Consider the following 24,505-nt stretch of genomic DNA (forward strand, 5'->3'; position numbering starts at 1 on the left):
ATACACGCATCCCGTATCGCAGACATTTGATGAAAAGGAGAAAAAGATCCAAAACCAATAGTAAAAATCCTCATTAAACGGATCTGCAACTAATACCTGAGGTGAGTCAACTTTATGGAGGTATCAAAAAAACCCCATCTCTAGAGCGTTGCTTCAGAAACAAGCCAGCACAGAGAAGGCTCACTCCTGCCCCACATGATTTATGGACTACGGGCAGAGAATCCCTCCATGAGTACATGAAACCCCAAACTAAAATAAACATCAGCCATTAAAACAAGGATTAAATGCTTGGTGGATTCTTTATTTGAACAAACTGATGTTACAAATTTTGTGGTGCAGATGTTAAGTGTTAGTGTGAAGGCATAAGAGGCCATAAAACATGGGCAGGAGCCTGTCAGAGGAGTTTATATTGTGGGGAGCATACATAACCAAACTGCACACTATTTTAGGAGTCAGGTGTTCCCCGCTTAAGAGGTCAGACAATTTCACGTGAAATATGAGCTGAAACGGTCAATCTATAACACAGCACGTATATGCTGCGGGTGACTAGGCACAAGGGACATTAGTCTTTTGCCAGTCACTTTGACAGTGTGTTACACAGCCTATCTGGCCAAAAATTCTGCAAAATTCAGGACTGTTAGGTGATGGGAGAAGGGTGGTACACCCCCAGATCCTCAGAATAAAATGGGTATAACATTGCACAAGTTCATTAGCTGGCTTTTATTTACAAGTTCTACCTTTCCTTGGCTAGTCACCTACAAAGCAACATGATAATAGCACATTATGCTGTCCAACAGTCTTAGCAATCTTCCTCAGAATGACAAAAAACATAGTCCCTACTGTGATCAGAAGCACAACAGAGCTCTTCTGAAGCCTCAGCAGAAAACTCCTTATGTTCAGTGCTTTTTATGGCAACCCAACAGATGTACAATTCCAAAGCAACCGCCCCAAATGACCTTTTCCTATTACACACCAAAAGCCCTGTCTAGCACTGTCTGGTTTTTGGCACATTCTTGCTGTAACTGCAGAGTGCTTTTTTCCTGCTCTTCCTACCTCCCTTCCAACAGTATTTCCCAGACTCATCTGAAAAGCAACCTCTTCTCCTATAACCTTTCACTTTTTTCTGCCTAATCTTTCCCATTGTAATTTTAGCTACCTCATTCTAGTTAAACCTACTGAAACTTTCTGGATGCAGTTCAACAAAAGCCACAAATAAAAGTAAAATTGCAGACTCCCTTCTGCAAGGCCAAATTTCTCCCTAGAAGCTCTTTTCTCTTGCTGCCTTAAAAATCCTCTCCAGTTCTTCCTCAGGAAGCCCTCTGCTAACTTCCTTCCACCCATGACACCTCTAACATCTCTATATACCCTCACATGGAGAGCCAGCTCTGCTTTCCTTTATGCTGTTACTTCAGCAACTTAAAAAGGAGAGAGTATGGAAGTGGGGCAAATAGCTAACAGTTCTCCCTGTGCCCCAGGAGTTTCTAGAGAATCTTTCACTGGTACTCACATTAGGCAGGTTTTATTAGTTTCATTTAAAAGTAAAAATCATTGGCTCTCCAAAGCAAAACAGAGAGAAAGAAAAAGGAGACCCTGCACACAAACCAAGCCTAGACATTAAAGAAAGGAAGTTCTTGAGGTATATGCTTACTAGTTAACCTAAAAGCATATGTCAATCTGGGGAAGGGCAAGTTTGCTGAATTATCAGAGGGATAGGATGCCACAAAGCTTCTCTGGTACCTACCAGTAGTAGGATACAAACACCTCTCAAAAGGCAATCAAGTCTGTGTTTAAAATATTATACTGCATCTATGTCTCTTTGACATTGCTATTTAATCTAGACACTGCACTAATTTCAAAGAACTATTCAAATCTAGCATAATGACTTGATTTCATTTCAAATCAAGAAGGCAAGGTGTGAGGTGGAGCCCAGGAAGGAAGGACCACAGAAAGTGGAAGTTAACAGCAGCACTTATATCCCAGGACCAGAGCAAAAGCGAAACCTAAACAGAATACAGACAGGCTTCCTTCTTAGTTTGAATTAAAATCAAGGAGTGGTGGGTTGAAACACAGAGAAGAGTGTGTATTATTTAAAAACACATCAAGAGAAATACACTAGAGTTAAATCAATCTTCTCCTCATGTTCGGATCTGACAGCAGAGCTACTTCCAAACTGTTTATTAAACAGCTTCTCCAAAAGACTGACTGCACAGCATCACCATGATGGATGCCCACAAGCTGTACACATCAGTAATCTTGTTTGCATGGCCTGGGGTTCAAGTTGCTTATGGTTAGAAGTAAGACAAATTTGAACAGGCTTAGAGATCTGAGACTTCCAGGATGACAAAACATTTGCTGCACAAGTCAGGCCACTGAAGGATATATGCTAACACAGCCCGAGCTAAAAGAACAACCACAGATCACAGGACAGCTCAGAGCTGTGAGGTCACCACAGGCACATAAAGGGGGCCAGTTCAGAATTCATGGACGCCACCAGAAACATCCCTTCACTGCCTCCTGTGGGCTTTACATCCAAAGCTTTGTGCATTGGTTACCTTGCAGCTGCAGTTTTCATCCATACAACACCACAGAGGTTCTTTTCAAAACACTGATCTCCTGAAGGGGAAAAAAAACCCCAAAAAACAAAAAAAGAAACCACACTGCAGCTCCAGGGGCCTTGTTCCACACTGTTGCTTCCTTGACACCTTTCCTGTGGCATCCACCTCAGAGTAGACACAAGCAAGGATTGAAGAAGGAAACTTATAAGAACAGACACTGTTGGAGTTGCTGCCACAGCCAGTGCTCCCCAATCTATTTCCAGCCATGGGAACATGGAGTCCCCTTCACCTCTGTCAGGACATAGCACAAAACTGTCCCTGTGCGCTGGTCTTTTATACCTCCATTAAAAATTTGGGGTTTCAGATTTACCACAGCTGGCTGGTGCCAGTAGGTAGGCTGAAATTCAGGGATTAAAAATATTTGCTCATTCAAATCACAGCTGATTATAGAGCTGTCCTCTCATTTTTAAAGCCTTGTCCTACAAAATAGTTATGCACCCCCATTTCTTTCTGACTAGAATGGCAGACAAAATCACGCATCAACTGGTAGAAAAATCATTGCATAGCAGAATGTTTTGGGTTTTGTTGGTGGTTGGGTTTTTTTTGCTTGGGTTGGGTTTTGGTTTTTTTGTTTTGGCGTTTTTTTGAGGGTTTTTGGTGGTGGTGGTGTTTTTTTTTAAATACAGCCACTTTTATACCAAATCACAAGTTCATGACTATTTCTCTGGCACAGCAGCAAACAATTTTTGAGACCGAAGTCATGAACTCTGTGCTGCATCTCAAAACACCACAGAGATTTTATTGCAAAGATTGTTCTCCAAGTTAGTCTGTGGCTTGGACACATCAGTTAAAACCTTACTCTTCTGCAAAACAGTCATCAACATAACACATCAGGACTTTGTCTTTAATGTCAAGCCTGTAAGACAGCACAAGATAAGCACTATGATCTCTGTCCACGCTCTGGTCCAATTTGTCAGCAGAATTTCAAAGATTGCCACCTCCTGAACTACATGCACTCGTCTCCTTATAAAAGGACACCTTCATTGTAGGCTTTCCATCCAGCTAGAAACAAGGATTTACTCATGTAAGACAATCAGAGAAGACAATCTAATGTTACAGAAAGCAGGCACAGTGAACATGGCTTAATGGTAAGACTGTTAAAGTGGGAATGGAAATATCTGCTCTACCATTCCCTCTTAGCCTTGGTGCCTCAGTTTCTCATCCTGCATTTGATTTGCTCTGTTGCTAGTTGTAAATTCTCTGAGGTTGAATTGATTTCCTTTGTTTGTGACAGACACACAAAGATCTCTACTTGCCTGGGGCCATGGGAGAAGATCCTGTAACACAAATATAATTAGGGCCAAGTGATAAGGAGTGATGTACACAAGACTCTGAACTCACACTCCTCAGCTTTGATCACTTAAACCCAGCAGATCTGAGACCAATCACAAAGCACAGTCCTAATCCACTTCAGGGCTTTAGAGACTACAAAATGCTTGGCTGCAGTTACACTGTGAAAAATGGCATCACTGGCCTCCAGGTTTATTTTATTTTAATGAGTCTTTAGCGAACATGCTTAGTTTGCAAAGAATGTTTTTACAACTGCCAGCCTTACCAATCCATCCTGGGCTTTGGCAGCTGAACTCCAATTGCTTCTGCTGAGGTTGGGAGAGCTCAGGGACTCACCAAACCAGGGGCTCCTCACCTACAGTCTGACCTCACCAATACACCTATGCCTTGAGAGAGGTGGCATAGACCTCCGTGAAAGCCGGGCAATTTACCTCTGGTGATTTGCAAAACCCAGTAAAGAATACAGGTTCATCTCCCATAATGGTGTTGGCTCAGCAGGTCAAAGTGAAGTAAAAAGTAGTGTAATAGTTATTTTTAACCCTTAACGTATACAGATATGTCAAACTACCCAGGGAACAGATCAGCCGAGAAAGAAACTGGCGGTTTATAGAGCAACTTCCAGATCCAAAGGTTCTTGGTACCACTGCCAGCTGAGACTTAGTAGCCGTAATTTGCAAATAGAGAAACTGTTTGAGAGTTAGAGGTTATAGTCTAAATGACCTCTAATTTTCTGTGCCTTCAGTCTTGGGTTCACAGTCTGAGACATCTATGACTGATCACTCCTAATTACAGACTACCTCAAAGGAAGCTTAGAACACTTGAACAGAGGCAAAACCTGCCCCAAAATGTTCCCATCTTGGCCACACAAACATGTAGGTGCCCAACACTTTGTAGCTTTTATAAAAAAGATCCCAAGGGATCTGCTGAAGGTCAAACAACCTTAAGAGTTGAGGCCAACAGAGTCCCAATTCCCAACTCTTGGCTCTAACCCTGAGCTATGATTTATAATAATATGGAAAAACCAAAGACAGCTAAAAGGTAAGTAATGTGCCTTAGTCTCCTTGGAGTCACCTGTTTGCCTTTCTAGCCAGAATGGCCACTGGAATACCCATGAACATCCTGAGATAAGGACGGCATACACCAGGCAACCTAGCTCATTACCACCTGCCAGTTTAGATTTCATTAAATTCCAATGGAAACTAGCACTACGTTTTATTAGGAACCAAGTGAAGGAGCAGTACAGCTCTACTGTGTGCAACTGCTCTGGAAGGGGAAGAAATCCATACACTACACGTACGTGCATGTCCTCTTTTTTGGTCTCTTTTGCACCTTGACAGTCAAGGAAGAAGAAACTGCTCCACATTATTCATGTTGCCCTCATGCTGAGGGCTTCATCCAGAACAGACCAGCGATAAAACTTCACTTGCCACATGTGATGGAAACGGACACTTCTGAATGGCAGATTGCTCCAAAAGGCTGCTGTTTATCAGCCATAAGGAAACAATCACACACTTACAGGGAAAATCCAGACTCCCCATTTGGAAGACCAGGGACCTGGAGAAACCAAGGGATTTATCCACACAAGTGAGACATACTCCCATGGGTAAAGTGCTGAACTTCTGATATAGGGAATACTTCTATGCTTGCAAACACTTAATCACATTACATCTTCTGCATAGCCCATTGTTGAAATCCTTGCTTTAATTCTTCAACAGATGCTTCCTAATATGGACTAATACAGGTTGCATTACATCTCTCTATTTTTAGTGCACATGTTTTTTGGCCATAACAACTGCTATTTCAGGCCAAGTCAAACCTACAGAGAAAACACAGCTAAGAGACAATGATTAAAGATGGGGAAATGCAACATAGCAGTAACATGTGTTTAGGATTTATACCTGTTCAGGGAAAGCATTCCCTACATTCGATACCTGCATACTAGCACTTATTTAAATTATTACCAGCTTTGATCAATTGTTAAAACAGGTTGAGACATAACTATACAGAGAAGCAACGCATTGTTATGTGGTGAATTAAAATGCTGATCTTCCTGGTTTTTCACTATATGCTTCTCTCCATGCAGCACATTTGCACTAAATGAAAACTGGTTCATTTAAACTGACAAAAGAGTTTAAAGCAAACCCACATTTAAGAGTAATTTATGAGGTCTATATCATAAACATGAAATAACAATCTTCCTTCCAAAGACAAGCTGCTCTCTCTCATGCTCCTGGACTGTATTTTATATCAAATCCCTTCTATGTAAGGGGACTTTAATACATCACTGGAGACCGTTGGAAAAGTTATAACAGAACTTACTTTTCCCAAAGAAACAGAAAGTTTTATGACATGGTTAGAGGAGATTCCTATGCTTTCATAACATGGTTTGATTCTGTCTTTAACTTTGATATTTTCTCTCACCAAGGAAAACAGAGAAATTTCTCCCATCCATAGACTTTGATGGCATAGGAAACATGCAAAATATGTGACCAGATCTCAGCAAATTAGTTAACTATCATGGAACAACGGTAGTTTAACATAACTATATCCATTTACTGCAGCCGAGGATGTGGTGGATATTGTCACATGGAAACAGCTTTATTGTATATATTACGAGGTCACAGAGAGACAGGGCAATGAAAGAAGACCTATCTCAGGTGTTTTATGTCCCCACTCAGCTACAGGGGGGCAATAAAAGAGATGGTACAGCTCCCCTGTAGTCCTCTCTGGTCTGCCCATTTCCTCTCTGCCATGAGTTGCTCCTATGGGGTCAGAGATTGGTGGGAATCACAGATATTGCCAAACCAGTATTGGCTGGTCTTTTATTTGCAGCTACCTCTTGTCTCCACAAATAAATGGGGAAGTCAATTCATGGAAGTCTAGGCCAAATCTGAGGGCACTGCAAAAAATCACATATGATGCATTAAGAGACACCCTTCTCTCCCCACTTGGCTCATCTGTAGAGAAATTCTTACTTATATGTATTAAAACCTACAAACAAACCTCCCCATGACTCCATTCTTTCTCCAGAAAGGCTAGTCCAGGACCTTTCTTATCAAAGTCATCAAGATTGTTCTTTAAAATCAGAACAGTGTGTGACAGCAGGCTTGTACCCCAGATGCAGCCCAGTGTCTGGAGATGAGAACCTAAGAAGTGTTTCACATCACTGGTGTGAAGCTATTTCCCATGTTTCTAATGACGCCATGCTTCAGAGCAAATGAAACCCAACCTTTCCCTCCTTCCCCCTCACAGCATATGCACCTGGAAACCTTTTAATAGGTTTTCTGTTTGCCTCACAGGGGCTCATGTTCATGCCTGAGCAGAAATGTGCATTGTGACTTGAACTCTTTCTCCTGCTGGATGACAGGTGATAAAAATAATACGTATATACATATCATATGACTAACAATAGCACCTGGCCCATGGTGATGAGATCCGTCCTTTGCTGCTGGAGCACTTCAGAATTTAAACAAAGGAATTAAAACATCAGCTTTGAATCCACAGACCTGGGATTTTTTTTTAACCCATTAGTAGGCACTTTCAAATTAAAATCTCAAGGATCCAGTCATGCAAGACCCTAAGTACTTTCCCATTCCTGACTACAGCCAGATTAATCCTCTTACACGGATTATTCCAGGAGAAATTTGGCTCCCATAAAGTTCTCCTGCAGCTCTAAAAATAATTTTGAGTGCTGTAGGACTTGTTACACCACTTAGACCAAAGGAGTTGTTTTGAGATTTTAACAAGCACTTATCAAACCAGACTGCTAGCATTACGTAGCCCCAAGGAACTGTTCAACTTGGTTTCTCTCTCCAATGGCTGGGGTCTGTGAGGCAAGTACCACACTTCTGGGTAGAAAACAAGAAGAATGCTCTTCGAAAGCTGTGCTCTCTATCCCCTCAGTAGTGCAGACACACAGCACTTCCTGATTAAGTTTGTTTTGCTTTCTTAAAAGGCTTTCCTCCTCTCCCTACATATATATAAACCACTTTATTTACAATCAATTAAGTTCATATATCACAGGACCATTGCTGCAAGTAGAAATTTGTCATTGAGCAATTTAGCTCTGTTTAAATCCTTATGACATGATCAATAACTACCATTAAAAATTCAGCATCTGATGCTTTGTATTTTATTTGAATCCCAAATAACCCCAGGTGATGCCAGGTACCACTGAATTATTACAAAATTTTAAGAAGAAAACATCTTTAGAGGTAATTCTTGTCTGTTCAGAAAATACAAGAACAGCAAAGCACTGGAAGGTGCCCAAATGCAGTAATTCTGTGGCTTTGAAAGATACTCGTTTTATATTGTATTTACACAAACATGTATTTTTCTATGTTGTTCCACAATACAGGATGTGTATTTAAAATGTCTAGCATGTGAATATTTCCTAAGTATTTACAACATCCATTCTTTCCTGCCAGGTTTTAGCCTGGGTGAGCCAAATTACAAGCCAGTGAAAAACAACCTCAAGTACAAATTTGATCAGTTCTTCATTCTGCCAACGTTGGTGACTACCATAGTAAAGAGACCTTTTCCCAGGAGAAACTCTGGAAGCATACCCCTAGATCATAATTTCCACACAATTTCATTAGGAATGGACCTTTTGTGTGTCAGAGAGGATTAATTTTTTTGTTTCTAAACTCCTTGTGCACAAAAGTTAATCCAAACCAGACAGGAGTCAATTAGGTTGTTAACGTGCTAAGCCTATTAACAGCCATGACTTACATTTCTTTCCCGCAACAATGAAAAACATTCAGGAGTCTGCCTTTAAGTGGCAAAGCCCATGAGCAATTTTATTATTTTATGACACGGCTACTTGAAACAGTGGCTGTTTGCATGAGCAAGCAGCACTCCCCACTGTGCAGCAATCGGGTGCTTTGCTCCCTTTTTAGCATAGCCAGCCTACGGTGAACGCAAAGAACCAGCACCAAGGGATACAAATTCTGTTAGTATGTGCGTGTATGTGTGCTCTTAGTCCTTCGATTCTTCATATCAAGAACTTCAACAACTTTGCTTGCAGTAGGGAAGTCTTGTTCCTCAGAGTGTCCATGGATTAGGAACCTAACAGGTAAGTAATTCATTTTGCTGACAGACAGATTTAAGTGCAATCACATCATGTCAGACCAAGGGTGCACCTAGCCCATGCCATGAGGTCTCCCAAGCTCAGGACCTGCCTGTCAATCACCTTTGGGCCAACCTAAGGGGGACAAAGCTTGTGTGGAGGATCCCGGCAACTGTGAGGTCTATTCGCGTTCCCTTTTGGACAAAGCAGAGAAAAGCAGCATGTAGTGGGTCCCCAGAAACCTTCAGGAAGCACTAGGTACTGCTGGAAACACTTTTTTTTTTCAGTGTCCCTTTTTAGTGTCTTATTTTTACAGTTCTGATACCTTGGTACTCACTCACCTCCTTTTTCCATTTGTGACCCCATGTAATTATCCAGTGTCTCCCCAATTTCCTTTCCTTTAGTCCCTCTTCTCAGGGAGGGAATTTCAGTTCTGCCAAGGTCAGGCAGCACCCTGCCCCTAGACAGAAGGTCAAAACGTTCAGTGGCAAAAGGATGAGGCAGATTTCCTGGACTGATTTTGGTTCAATTCAGCTTTTAACTAATGGCTGTCTTATTTTACAGTGTAAGAATTTTGTAATGCATTTTCTATGAACACAGGGCTGCAGCACCTATAGTACTTGGCTAGGAAATCAGAGTGGTGCTGAAATCTGATGTTTCCTCGAAAAAGAGACATAGGGGATCTGTAACTCTAACCAGAACCAAGATTTCATACTCAAGAGAATCAGAAAGAAGATTGGCTTAGTCTGAACCCACGAGAATGATAAACCTGCTGAACTACTAAGAGCTTAACTCTACACAAGAGAAAATAAAGGTCCTGGTTACAGGATTTACCAACAAGCAGTGCCAGCTAGGAGGCAAACTTCCGAGCAAGCACAGGTCATCTCTGCTGGTACATAGGCTCAGTTAACTACAAAACCCGAGAGATACATAACCTAAGAGATACAGGCAAACTTTAAGTTCATGGCTGCCTATTCCAGTCAGTTCCTTCAGACCTCCGCTTCCACTGCTGTTCCCAACAGGAAGCCTTTTGTGCCTCCCGCTGCTGCCATGCCTCTCTACATCCAACAGCAGCACTTGTTTCTGACCACTCAGCTGTTCCCATACTAGTGGGTCTTACTCTTGTAGCCATTAAATTTGCCACTCCTGCTTCCTGCTTTGTCCTTTTGGCAGCCCAGTAGAAGACGGCATAGATGCCTTGACCTGCTGCCTCCATTCAGTACGCAGTCCTTCCAGGAGAAGGCGAAGCTGGAGTATTGGTGGGGTAATGGAGCAGGAAAGGAATAAAAGGAACAGAATATACAGGCACACTAAAACCTAAAGAAGAGATTTTGCAAAGTTCATAAAAAATACCCTCTATGCAACCCACCCAGACAGATTTCCAGAAAGGATAAAATTCAATTGCTCCAAAGAAGCCAAAAACTAGACCATTTTATACTGGCTGACAATCTGACTATTTGGCTTTAAACATGGGAAAAGACAGGATCTGATTCACAGATTCACAGACTGGTAGGGGTTGAAAGGGACCTCTGAAGATCATCTAATCCAACCCCCCTGCTAAAACAGGATCACCTAGAGCAGGTTGCACAGGATGGCATCCAGGCAGGTTTTGAATATCTCCAGAGAAGGAGACTCCACAACCTCTCTGGGCACCCTGTTCCAGTGCTCTGTCACCGTCAAAATGAAGAAGTTTTTCCTCATATTGAGATGGAACTTCCCGTGTTCCCGTTTGGGCCCGTTGCCCCTTGTCCTGTCACTAGGCACCATTGAGGAGAGTCTGGCCCCTTTCTCTAGACATCCACCCTTAAGATATTTATGACCAATGAATAGAGTTAGACATTTTCTCTTGAAAAATGATAGGAAATAATAATGGCAACAGCTGTTTTAACACAAAAAAAAAACAAACCAAAAAAACCACAGCCACCCCAAAATGAAAAGGGGTGCAAGACACCTACATTTTTTTCAGGGTTTCAGCTGCTAAGCATTAGAACACCAGTAAAGTTTGCAGCAGCTAACAGGCACACACTCTCTAAGTGCAATAATATAGTAAACTTACTGACCTTCTGTGGTGCCTTGACTGGAGGAAGGTGAAAGACAGGAGAAAAATATTGACAGAGGGATTGGCACCAAAGAACTGGATCTCCTTACTGTTAGTCTCCCATTCCAATGGGGACTCAAGGGCTTAAAATCAGATCCACAATTATAACTTTTAATTTAAAACATTGTAATGCTGGGTCACAACTGAAGACTGACAGTTTGGAATATGCCATCAGCACCTCACATACCCACGAAGACCCACAGGATTTTAAGCCCAGGATCCTAACACTGGCAAGGTGTGTCAGCATGACACTGGAAACTGAATCCAGAGCATTAGAGAATGTCTACTCTTAACTGCCAGACACACAATTAAATTCTAAATCATTGCCATTTCTCAGGAAGCCGGTTCACCTCCCAACTCTTGTTGTACTACAGAAACCCCATTGAAACAATATACCTCATATTGCTAAACTATTTAAGCAGAAAAGCACTAGACGTTGCTTGAGAGGTGGTCATTTGGTCCAGAATAGCTTCACACATGAGGCACATCTGCATTTCAGCTGCTACTTTATCCACAGCCAGCATAACAGGATGGCAGACAAAAACTGTTCAAGCACTCCATCACCTAACTCACATAGGCTCCCTGCTCTCACAGCTGTAGCTCCTTCAATATCAAATCCAAGTAGACTAAATTTAGCCTAGGGATATCTATATGAGTTGCTATCATGTTTTGGACACTCAGACCTCAAACCTGGGTTCACAAATCTCCAAGGAAAGCTAAAGACCTTAAAAGTTTCTTTGCTATCTCTATAAGTTCATTCCCTCTAACAAAAGGCAAGAGGGGGGAAAAAAAGTTTAATTTATCTCACAAAACCTTAAAGCAACTTAAAAGTTGCCACTCAAAGAAACAAAAAGTCTTATCGCATGAGAACTGGAGCTTAAGTTTGACGAGTCAAACACCAGAAAGAAAAAGCAAAATCAAGTTCCTAGTTAAAAAAAATTACCTTGCTCAACTACATCCAGCAGTTTCAAATGCACATAAACCTATACAAAAGCAATTAAAAAAAATAATAATACAAAGTCTGCCCAGTTGACCGCATAGCCTGATACACTCCATTACGGACAGCGTGCTCTGCTAGACAGAAGTAAAAATGATGAAATGAGAGAAGCTGAAAAAGAAAGTAGATTGTTTTACAAAAGAAACTCTGCATCTCTTCCCTTCTCCAGATATCTTTTAATCCTGTTATGAGCTGGATCCCTGGAGTTGCACTCCACAGATGATACTTTCATATAATTTAATCAAAAGTATCTGAAGTGACACTTTCCGCATTCTGAAATGCAAGGTTCACCATTCTATCTATGCCTACTTGGCACAACTCTATTGGAAAGGTGAGACAAAAGAGCAGCCCTCACCACTGACTTCAGTTTCAAAATTTGGGCCTTCACTAAAAAGATTGCGAATACCTTCCTGAGCAGCGGTCACATTGCATGATTAAAGCAGAAGTTTACTCTAACCTATCATAAAGTTTATCGTCTCACAAATTGAATGTTACAGCATATGTCCTAATAATTTTTATATTTGTGATGTGGCTCCTTCTGTCTGAAGTAGCAGAAGGATTCATTAGCACATGCCATTTTTCACTAGTTCCAGCTGCCCGAACACTTGAATTACAAAATACAGACATATCTGGCAGAACAATAGTTAAAAATATAATTGCATACTCATGGCTGTTCTCTTGAGCCACTTCAAGCTCACCTGCTACAACCTTGCAGTGCTCATCAGGACTGTGCGACTTCATGGGATTGCTTGATTTTGTGGATCGTCTACGCCTGATGAAGTGTTCTTTTCCACTAAATGAGGTCTCTGATGTATTCACTGGTTGTATTAGCATGTGCTCTGATCCAATTTGGATATAGCCAACCTGTCCACAAAAGAGAACAAAAAAACTCCATCAGACATTTTGGTATCCTAATCTTGTCTGTCAACCCAGTCTGAACCTAGACCATTTCACTGCAATCATTATTTACAGTGTGAGGAAAAGTGATTATGATTATGTTCGGTCTGCACAATACAGACTAAAGAACTTCATCTGCTTCTCATATTTATTTTTATATCACTGAGAACTATTTAGAAACATCATTGTGTACTGTACATGTACAAAGAAAAGGTAGGTGGTTCTTGTCAACACCTTTCCTTTCCCTTCTTCCTCTCCCTCCAGCTAGAGCAGCTAGCTGAAAGCATAAATATGTATGTCTTATGAGATGCCCAGCTCACATGAGAACAAATAAATCCTAGTAACAGAAATTCTTTCATAATCACCTTTTTAATTACCAGTTAGAATTGCATTGTTATTAAATGGCATTTACTATCTCAGTAGAGCAAAGAGGTGAAATTGCCTGCAAACAGGAGACCACCTATGTATATATCTCACTCTTGCCGACAACACTAAGTGAACTGATGTTGTAAGTATAACTTGCAGATCCACCCACTTTTTTTTTTTTTTTTAATAGAGACCAAATGCCTGTTCATGACTACAATAGTGGCCACACAGCAAGCACTGCTCTCCCTGCAAGCCACAGGTTGGGTTTCAGAGGTCAAGCTGGGAATGGACTGTTGTACCTTCCCAGTTATGAGATTTTCCACCATCCCTGGAGTAAGTAACACAAGGAAGGCAAAGACCCTGTCTCAATAACAGTAGACTCCATAGGCTACAGGTCAGAGCACTAAACCCCTGCCTTTCTTGCACCAAGTCCAGACCTTACACCAGGGCTGGCAAGAACATCTTTGGAAGGCAGCTTCTGCCCCAGGAGAGTCCTGCTCTGCTTGCAAACCAGAGTTTTTGAGGTTCTTTTATGCCTTTTCCACCCCTTTTCTGGCATGAAAAGAAGAGAGTATAAGCAAAGGTATCACCTTAAAACTTAACAAAGCCTCCAGGTTTAGTAATCAGCTCTGAGGTTATAACACATTGGAGTAAGTGAATACGTACAATGAGGATTTCTTACTTACTTTTCATTGTACTAATCCAATGATTATTTGTATTGCAATTAAAAGTCTCGAAATGCAGCTCTTTGCCATATACCCCCCTGAGAGAACTCTCCAGGTCTGGTCCAACTTCTGCTAGCAACAAAAGGCCTCACCTGGCCTGCCAGGAGGCATCAGATTGTGCCTATGGTACACCCTAGAGGTAAAGGAGCTTACAAAGGGGTCCTGCTAGGTTGCAGGCCTATAGCACCCATCCTATACATATAAAGAGAAACCAGACTTTTTTTTCACGCAGTCCCCTGCATTCTATGCCAGCCAGGCAACCATCCAAATAAATGCTCTGCACGTACATGCAAATACTATATATTCAACAGCTGACTGTACTAATATGATTTATAATATACATTACATACATACTGTATATTGTACATTTCCACACCTTCCTGCCAAATTCAGTCCTCACGTACACCCAGGAAATCCCTTTGGCCTAGTATTTCCAGCAAGAGGAATTTCTGCTAACAGAAATGAGAGCTCTTCTCCTTTGACAGCCGTACTAACTGAACAGCATTCAGGAAAAAACAGGATCTCTCAGAAAGCATCACTAATTTCAAAAGTGCACTTGGAAAAAAATAAATTAAAAAAATCAGAGTCTCTATTTGCCATGGCTGCAAAGCACTGTGGTAACAATTAGTCTCCTGCTTCAAAAGAGACAAGAGACATGTCTTCCAAGGTCTTTCAAAAGAGACCTTGCCCTTGGGGCAAGGGCACTGATTTAGTATAAAATGCCTTGACACCTCCCAGAAGGGCTCCCATTTACAAAGAAAAATTGACATTATTTCTTGGCCCTACAGAATGAATACCTGTTTACAAGACCCACTCTGTCCTGGAGTTTCCAAAAGGTCTGCCTCTTCCTTTAAATTACAAGTTGGGCTTTGTCAGAGTTGTTTCAGAGACAGCAAAAGCTCTAGTGACTTATTCTTCCAGCCTCCTTTACGATGCTCTCCACTACTTCCCCTCCTTGTTCCATCCAATCTTCCAGCTGGGAGGTAGCCCCAACCCCCTTTTTTAATATAGGTTTTAATTATTTAGAAGAAAGGTTGTAAATCTGGTGCCATGGTACTAAAAGCCACACCAGAGCTCCTGAAAGACTGCCAACCATTTTTGTTGGTGCCAAAAATATGTAAGAAGTAGTCAGTTTCATCACCACCCGACATTATCCCAACTTTCTGGCATCAAGTGTGAAAATAATTTAAACCATTGGAAAGGACTTATGTTTCACATTTGCTTTGGAATTGTGAAACCTATGGAGGGAAAGAGCCATGCGTCTTCACCATGGAATAGGTTAAGAAGCAATCTCAAGTTTAATCTGACAAGCCAAGTAGAGTTTCAAGCAGGAAGGATTTGCAGGGTTGAGCCTGTAAAAAAACTCCTAGGGAGTTAAATTTTTCCCCAAATTTGCCAGTTGGGTTCTAAAAAGTCCTCAAACCTGTTGGCCCAGATGAGATCTTTTGGACGTGGTAACTTGAATACTCTGGTCATTATTTTGCTTTTTCTGTAAGAAATGCATTCCTCATGTTGCCTCCCTCAAATCCTCCAACCACCAGATACTATACTGTGCTAATGTCAGCATAAGATATCAGACATCAGCACTAGACAAATACTCTATGCTTTTCTTCTCTAGTCTGTGTGATGTTCAGGGACAGCAGAAAGCTGGATTTTGAAGATAAAGACGTAAAACAGAAGACCGTGTAACTGTCAGAGCTATTTTTCCCACATCTCTGGAAGTCATTTCAATTAAATAAAATGCTTTGGATCTGCCAATTCACGTTTGCCTGGGGAGATGCATATCAAAAGCTGGGTTACTCCCTCTCGTCCTTCTTTCACTGTGAAAGCCAGTACAAACAGGACCTGCCACTGTGCCAGACCCCAGTATTGCTTAGTGTCTGGGAAAGCAACTGCTGCCTAGCCCCACTATCCCAGAGCACCCGAGACACAAGGAGGCATCAGGAGCCCAAAAATTCAGAGAGGTGTAGAAGTTCATCATCATCTGCATTATTAACCTAACCTGGATTTTACAGTTAGTATGGCAGGACCATATAGCTGACAGAATCACGCAGCTCAGCTAACAGGAAAGGTTGGAATGATTTCATCCTCAAGAGGCAGGCAACTAAACTGACAAGTTGATTAAAATAAACAATAATCCACGCTTCCCACTACAGCCCCACTCACCACTGTGCTTAACAGTGGCTATATCTTTCATATTAAGGATATTTCATATCCTTAATTTAGGAGTCAGCTCAATATTGCTCAATTGCAAAAAAGACCCTGCTCTCCAAACCACCAAAATATTCTCACATGTTCTTAAACCAGAGTTTTATACATACATTGGTCAATGAAGCAATCTACTCGCTCTCTAATCTACACTCGTACCACCAATAGTTCACTCTTCTTCTACACACTATCTTCCTTGCCACTGGAGTTTTCTCAGGCTAAATGACAGCAGGGAAAGGAGGAAGGTCCTCACACCCTGTCACCGAAATCACAACGGTAACAACGGGACTGTTAATCCTGACACACAAATAGTATTTGTAATCACATCGTCCTGCTTCACTGGCTTCACTATTCGGACTCTGTCCCCTGGTAGTACTGGTGGAGCTACAACAACTCGAAGGCTAACTTGGGACAGGAATCCAAATCTCCAATGTTCTCTACACGTGGTTCTGGACCTTCCCACACGTTAATACTCTCCAACAGTTAACACTGTTTTTCCAGCCCTTTTTATTTTTGCAAAGTCTTTGAACAAGATCTGTGAAATGCTGAATCTTTAACAGATTTTTCTTTTGCTCCTAAGTGTTCATTAGTTACATACATATGAACACGCTGAAAAGAAAAGTTTTAAACATCTGACAAATTCCATCTCCTTCTCAATTCCTCAACTGCTACACTGTAAATCTTAGTTTAACCATTTCCTCAAAGTTAAAAGGAAGTTAATATTTAAAGTGAAGAACAAAAACCAACACGAATACAGTTTAATAAACTTCACGTGGCTTTTAGTTTCGTCCTTATTAACCCTGCTTCAGCTTTAACTTAATTGTTATTTACAAGTGAAATCCAACCAAATTTAAAACAAGAGCTTTAAATTAGGTCTTGCTCCAGTGTCATTTCAGGTCTACGCTCAGTTGTGAGAGCAGATCGTGCCCATGAATATCTGACTGTACCTCTGTCCCAGCCTGCCCCAGCCTCCGAGTCTGCTAAACAAGGAAACCAGAACGTGCTCTCCCTTTTGTCCACTGTGGAAGGGGAAAGAAAATCCCAGCACAAAGAAACCCAGCACGGTAATTTGAAGAGGTTTAACTTTCCAGCTCATGGACCAGCTATGGATGAATGCCAGACAGCTCCTCTCCCAGACAAGAGAATTCAGCAGAGCCAAAGGTTTCCTCAGGGGAAATCGTGTCTATCTTATGATCCTAGCATGCCTGCACTGCCCTGCTTCCCACAACAGCAGAGGCTCTTGCAGTCACCTGAAGGGCAGCACCGCCCTGTTGCACACAGAAAAGACTCACTACCACTGGACAGGGATTGAGCTCACCAAGCTTCAGACATCTGCTCTAAACCAGGCATCATCTCCCTCCACAGTCAATAAAGAAAGGCAGACACCTCCAAAGTGACAATGCACTAATCTGAAGTACCTAAGAAACAGGACGAACCCACAGGAGAAGTGCTCTTTGGACCTGCCCATTGTAATCACTTACTCTCCCCTTGATAATCAGAGTCAGGCTTAAAACCAACAGACTGCAGCCTCTTCTATATTCTTCTTCCTCTTTTTCCCAAGGACAGAGCAGAATTACCATTTCACCAGGAATCCTTTGAGCTATTGCTCACTCCCTGGAGGCTGCAGTCCAACTTAGTTCTTTTCGCCTGACTGGCCTTCCATCCAAAACCACACGGAGACATCCAGTTCCTGCGTAGGCCCTTACACCCACGTGGAAATCAGTGGAAGCCCAGAGACCCTAGAAGAAGCTATGCATCCAAACAGTGTTTGTGTCTGGTCCCACAGCATCATTGGTGAACAGCAATGTGGGCGATAGCAGGGGCAGAATTTCCCAGCTAACTGGGAAATACATTTCTGGCATTTAACCTTGTTTAGTACCCAAATGCACCATCACGACTCTGTAATAATCACCATTTTCCCTTATCACCACCACCAAACTTACAGCATCTCTGCCCAGCCTACCTGAAAAAAGGAAACACCTGGCTAACACAAGGGCCAGAGGGAATCTCTATCATCTGTCCTTGTCCCTACTTGCCAAAGCTTATCTACATCTATACCCTCTCAAAGTTTGTGGATGGTACCAAGTGAAAGGGACATGCCAGAACAAAGAGCCACCATTCAGAAATATTTTAACAAGCTGGATTTGTGCACCAGGAGTTGCATGAGGTTTAACAAAGGTAAACATACATGAAGCTTGGAAGAAAAGAAGCCCTTTTCTTCTCTGCATAGATTGTATGAGACCATACTGCAAAATGTTTGTTTCCTGACTTCCAGCATGTATTTCTTATGGTGTAGCTTCAATTACTGTATTCCATCCTGTAACAAGAACATCACTGTTCTCATTCCATGAGCCCTTGTAATGCACATCATCCACTGCCACTGACCCAATCTGCACAAGGAAGTCTCTCTGAATTCAAAGGAGATGAAAATGTGGTGTGAAAAAGTTAAATGAATGAGCCTGAACAGGAGGGAGCCACAACCTCTTCTCTTATCTCACTTGAGAATGACAATCCACTTTAACTAGAGACAGGCCAATGAGCAGTCCTGAACCCAAAGTCAGAGATTCTAGATTTCAAAATTAAAAAAGAGAAGTTACTTGCAGTTAAAACTCTGCTTCTAAATCCACCCCAGTGATTTTCAGCTTTCAGGTAAGTTTCCTGACAGACAAGAGTTTTCAAGTGTATTTCTAAGTCAAAACCTGATGTTCATTTTAACATGAACCCATGACCCTCTTAAAACTGTAACTGTTTCAAAAATTTTGGTACAAGAAGTAGAAAAGCCTACACCAGTTGTAAGGTACTGATGTTGCAGTCCAACAGACTGCATAGCAGTCCAGCACTTCAGCATGTGAAAGTGACTCTAGTATAAAAAAAAGTAAAAAATTAATAAATCAAATGAAGTCTTTAGGAATCCCATATTTTGCAGATAGCTTGGGGCAGAATTCTGCAATGTACAACTGGGAAAGAAGTCTCCCCAGAGGGCACAGGACCCTGCCTATCTGTCTTATCTTGGGTCCGCAGGACTGATAAGCCCTGCTGGGACTCAGAGAAAGCATTGTTGTAATCACAGCACAAATACATGGTGCTGAAAGGACCTCCTTACTCTGCTCTCAATTAAAAAAGCTCTACAGAAGGTAGCACTGCTCTGCCAGACTTTGCTAGAGAGGATAAGGCCGGTGTGCAGATAGCAACAGTCAAAATGTAACTGTGAAATTGCACCTGAAAGCAATGAATGAGTAGTTCTGAGATGTATTGAGCAAACTGGAATTTCCTTGCTGGAGGGAGACCTAACACATGTCATCTAGGAACTGATCTCAGAAGCAGAGACCTTAGTCCACTACACACCTCAACTCAAAGTAGCACACACTGAGGCCTTACAAAGGTGGAACTTTCCAAAAGAGAGGCAATTTCCTGTACTGCCTGTCTCCTAGTGTCGGTCAGACGACAAGTTGCAGAACTTTGCTCCTGCCTGTGTCTCCTCAGCACCAGGAAAGGACAGTTCAGTCCTGCAGTGTGGTCAGAATCCAAGTGTTTAGACAACTGGGTTCCCCAGACAGGATGTAGCCCTGCCAAGTTGAAGTGCTTTTCAGGGACATAGTACCTCCTGTCTACACCGCAATTCCCAGGTCATCAAGAGGGATAGGAGGGTTGGAGTATCCTCACACATGGTACTTTCACTGTGCAGATGAGACCTTAGGTACACTAGTCCTCAATGTGTTATGGCCTAACATAGCTACAAGACTATGGCCACCCTTCTCGATGCAATTGCAAGCTGTAGCAGGAAACTACAACAGACCACATACTGGTTAACAGCAGCATCTGCGAGCAGAGTTTAAAAAACAAAACACAACCTTTAGATGCCACACTGGGAATCTGATATCATTACCAGGAAGCAATTGCTCAGTCTGGTTGTAGCTCAGTTTTCATGCCACTGTGTCAGGGATTTTGTTTTTATTAGAACTCCACTTGCACTGATCATTTTATATCACTTTTTGTGTGATTTATGGCATGGTTAAGGAATATGATTACAACAAAGTCTGGGCCAGCTGGAGATCAGCATACAGTATTATTACCTACTCTTACTTCTTTGCAACCAGCTTTTCTGAATGAGATGTCCTGATCATCCAGTTTGAGTCCAACGAGCACTCCCACACTGGAGTTTTCAGGAAATCTCCCACTGCAGCACTAGCACTGCTCAGGAGACAAATGCCAGGATAAACAGGCTGCAGAGTTTCCACTACCAAGGTCTTTCTCCTAGCCCAGCATGCAGACCTTATCCATATCGCCACCCGCGAAGCTGTGCTGCTGCTGAGGGCAAAGCCTTATTCTTTCTGCTGCAAAAAGGGCTTAAGGAAGCAATGGGAAAATTCAAAACCCGCTGTAGTGATGGTCTTGGTATTTTAAATTGCCAGACTAGGAGGCAAAAAAATTGTGCTCTAAAGTCACCTAACCTCAGTTCCACTTCCTAGATAATTTGAGGCAAACTCTTAATTCCTCTGATCCCAGAAAACATCTTGCCACTAAATTGCATAGCTTTCACTACCAGTATGCCGGTTTAGCATGGCCACTGCAAAAGGCTGTGTAAACACTGCAAGCAGGCTAAAATCCAATACGTTGGATTAAGAAGCCAAAAGGTCCATTTAGCTAGAATAAGGTGGTCTACACGGTGATGTGGATCAATTTAATGAAGCTGTTTCAAAATTTAATGAGGTTCCTCTTAAGTTTAGGTTCATCCTAAAGACATTCAGTTTTCTGTTTTCTAGTTTTCAGTTCACAAGGGTGTTATAAACTTTAACTCACTCATATGTATCATGAGTCTGCTTTGACCCCTTTTCCCATTCCTGGTGATTATCTGAATGAAGAGCAAATGAACAGATTCCTCTAATAGGAGAGGACTATCCCAACACGCAGAAGCACATCTCTCTCAACATTTCTTCCCACACCACTCTCAGAGCTTCCAGGACCAGATCTGCAGGCAAAGGTAAGCAGAGCTTTACCAACACTGCCACTTACACATGTGGCAGTATTGGCTTTGGTCCCCAGGAGGTGCCACAAACGAGCAGCGCTGACACGGATCACTTTCTGATCCCGAGTTCATCTAGCTGAGTCATTTCAATTCAGTCATTGCTTAGAATTCACATGATACAAACAGATATTGCAATATTGTGGTTCATATTTGGAGAGTAATGAACAAAGACTAACTAGTCTTGTTTCTTTTCCAACTTTTCTACTGGGAATATGGCCAATCTTTTTCACTCCCCCCTCCTCCATTCCCTGATCTCAGGCAGTTAATACTGTGCCTACAACTACATTCCTCTTTTTAAAAAGGTTCCTTCTCTGCCTGTTTTTGCTTTTCATCTCTGCTGGAATAGGTAGCTTTGGAAGCCCAGCACTTCATGAACAGGATTAACAAAACGTGCCTAGTGACAAAAGCGTAGAGCTGTAAGTGATTTAAAGCTTGAACTGGAGATATCAGTTTTAAACTGAGAAAGCCCTCAGTGGTATACAGCTCAATTTACAGTGCCACTCAAACACTCAGCATCTCCGAGCCTTTTTTTTTTTTTTTTTAAACCTGAGGCACAGCGCCCTCATATGGTTCAGTAATGAAGGCCCAAGCCCCAAGGACAGAGCTCATGAAGTGCTGCTTGCTGCAAAGTTTAAGACTAAATCTCCATCAGCAACAGGTCTGTACTGAGAACTTAAGCACACATCCCAGGACCATGTACTGGGAGTCTATGCTTAACGCCTCAGTGATTTTCTGAAGTACTTTCAGGTTACAACAATAATTACAAACTGGGCATCATCTAAATCTTCACCACTGAGGAACAGAAAGGCTGTCCCATGCAAGATCGCCTCTTCATATCAGGATGGCCTTGCAGAGCCACCTGAAAACACTACATCCTCAGGCAGAGAAATCCTGACACTGGAGGCGGGAAAAGCATCCCCGAGCAGGATGGTTCCTCCAACCATACCAGGTATCCCCACACTCTAGCTCCCACAAAACACCCTCGCACACCAACATGGATTGCATGAGTTGGGTGGAAAGGGCCAGCTGAAGAGCCGAGGAGTGAGCCAGGCAGGCAAGTGACCAAATCCCCACAGCAGGACCCAGCCACCAGCCAGACGGCAGGGGCATAGTGACAAGAGGTGGGTCCATCAGCCAGGATGCTCCTCTACAGCATCCTCAGGCCCCGCTGCGCATCCACAGCGGACATGCTGTGCTGAAGCCCTCGGCCCCTCAGGCATGACTGAAGCTGGGGCAGCTCCTACAGCGGAGGGCCAGGGCAGACAGACAACCCACAGTGGGGCAGTGGGGAGGCGAGGGGTTGGGCAGGAGATGCACTGCGCTGAGGCGAGGTGCGGGCACAGCTCCACGGCCATTTCCCGCCTCCGCGGGGCAGGGCGGCTGGGGCAGCTCCCAGGGCAGGGAGCCGGGGCTGACAGGAAAGTCTTCACGGGGGACACCGGACACGCTCGCCAAGGCCCGGGGAGGCGAGGGGACGGGCGGGACAGCGCGCAGGAGGTGCACCGCGCTGAGGTAAGGTGCGGGCACAGCCCAACGGCCGCTTCCCGCTTCCGCCGGGCTGGGAGCGGGGCGGGGGGTCGGGCAGCTCCCGGGGCTGACAGGAAAAGCGTCGGAGGGGAGGCGGAGGGGCTCGCCGCAGCCCGGGGGGACGGTCGGGGAGGCGGCCCGCGCTGAGGGGAGGCGGGTCGGGGTGGCAGTACCAGCCCGGCGCAGGTGCTGAGAGAGGCGAAGGAGTCGCTGCGGTTCAGCACGTGTCCCGTGTAGAAGCAGAGCCGCTCCTCCGGGGGCCGCCGGGGGCTGGGCGCCCGCCGCGCCTCCCCGCGCCGCTGCTCCACCACGAAGCCCCGGGCGAGGAAGCGCAGGTCGCGGCGGAGATGCAGGTAGAGCTCAGCGCCGGCGGCGGGCAGGCGGAGCAGCAGGGCCTCCGCCGCCGCCCGCTGCCGCGACAGCGCCCGCCGGCGCCGGGGGCCGCCGCGATCCCCTCGCACGGCGGGCGGCAGCAGGTGGATCTTCTCCAGCGCCACTCGCTCCGGGATCACCACTTCCAGCTCCGCTCCGCCAGCTGCAGGCGAGAAGGAGAGAAGCTCAGGCGCTCGCACCCCCGCGGGCCGGTCCCGCGGCCCGACGGTGCGGCCAGGGGCTCTGTGCCCCGCCAGCCCCCCCACCCCTCTCCGCGGGGACGCCCCGTCCTGGCGGGGTGAGGACAGCCCTGCGCTCGGATTTCAGCGCAGATACTCATGCACTGGAAATTGTGAACAGGCTGCAGAGACAATGGAGCCAGAGTAGGAAAGGGATTTATTTCTCTCTCTGTGTATATATATATATGCACACATATATTAGGGACAAAAATGTGCAGGGAAGAGGGGAATAAAGCAAATGCTAAAGCTACTTGTATCATTAAAAAAAAATATATAGCTCAGACACAAGCATCGCATTTCACCAACCCCAATAAAAATCTGCAGGGAGAAGGGGAAAAGCAGAGCAAGCCGAAGCCGCAGCCAAGGACAGTCAGCAGCTTTCCACATGAAACGTTACAGCAGCAGCAGCGAGAGGACAGGAAAAGAAAATACAAAAGCCTGGAGCAATTAATCCTGCAGACTGGGACCGCGGCCACGCAGGGGATCCGGTGCATGCCCTGCGGTCTTACGCCTGCACGCTGCCGCCCGGGGCTGGCGCCCACCGCTCGCCCCGCCGGACCCGCGACGCGGGGCTGCCCGCGGCGAGGGCTGTCAGCGCCGCCGGGGAAGGGGATGCCGGCGCGGAGAGCCAGGGGAGGGAAGCGCTACCTGTGCCGGCGTCCAATCCCCAAAGCAGCAGGCAGGGAAACACGAGAGGCAGGAGGCAGCCGTCAAACATTTTATGGCAGCGGCGGGGCCCAGCGCGGAGCGGAGGCGGCGGCGGCGGCGGCGGGAGCCCGGGCCGGAGTGAGCCCTCCCCGCCCTCGGAAAAAGTAATCAGCGCCGCCGACAGCCCCGGCGTGGTGGGCGCCCGGCCACGCCCCTCCCCGCGGCCCCGCGCGTTCATTGGCGAGAGCACCCACCTAACCACGCCTCGCGTTTCTCTATTGGCTACGAGCTGGACGCGCTGGGCGGAGGGCTGGGCTGCGCGGGGAGGGGTACACGTGGGTGGGGGCGGCCTGCAGGGGGCGCCCTCTCCTGCCCCCTTTCCCCCCGCCCCCCCCCCCCCCCCCGTGCGCCCCCGTGTCCTGGCTGGGG

General features: G+C 44.5%; 1 protein-coding gene across 2 annotated transcripts in view; it reads right to left on the bottom strand.

Moving 5' to 3' along the window:
- Nucleotides 1-24,219, bottom strand: part of ADAMTS17 (ADAM metallopeptidase with thrombospondin type 1 motif 17) — a 197,388-nt gene extending 173,169 nt beyond the window's left edge. For both annotated transcript variants that reach the window (XM_054837482.1, XM_054837481.1), the window contains exons 1-3: nucleotides 24,077-24,219; nucleotides 22,991-23,352; nucleotides 12,767-12,932 (exon numbers count right to left, since the gene is read on the bottom strand). In XM_054837482.1, coding sequence (XP_054693457.1) covers nucleotides 12,767-12,932; nucleotides 22,991-23,352; nucleotides 24,077-24,146 — 598 coding nt within the window. In that variant the 5' untranslated portion in view covers nucleotides 24,147-24,219. The remainder of the gene's footprint in view (nucleotides 1-12,766; nucleotides 12,933-22,990; nucleotides 23,353-24,076) is intronic.
- Between the last annotated feature and the right edge of the window lie 286 nt (nucleotides 24,220-24,505).

This window comes from Grus americana, chromosome 10 (assembly GCF_028858705.1).
Source record: "Grus americana isolate bGruAme1 chromosome 10, bGruAme1.mat, whole genome shotgun sequence".
Lineage (NCBI taxonomy): Eukaryota > Metazoa > Chordata > Aves > Gruiformes > Gruidae > Grus > Grus americana.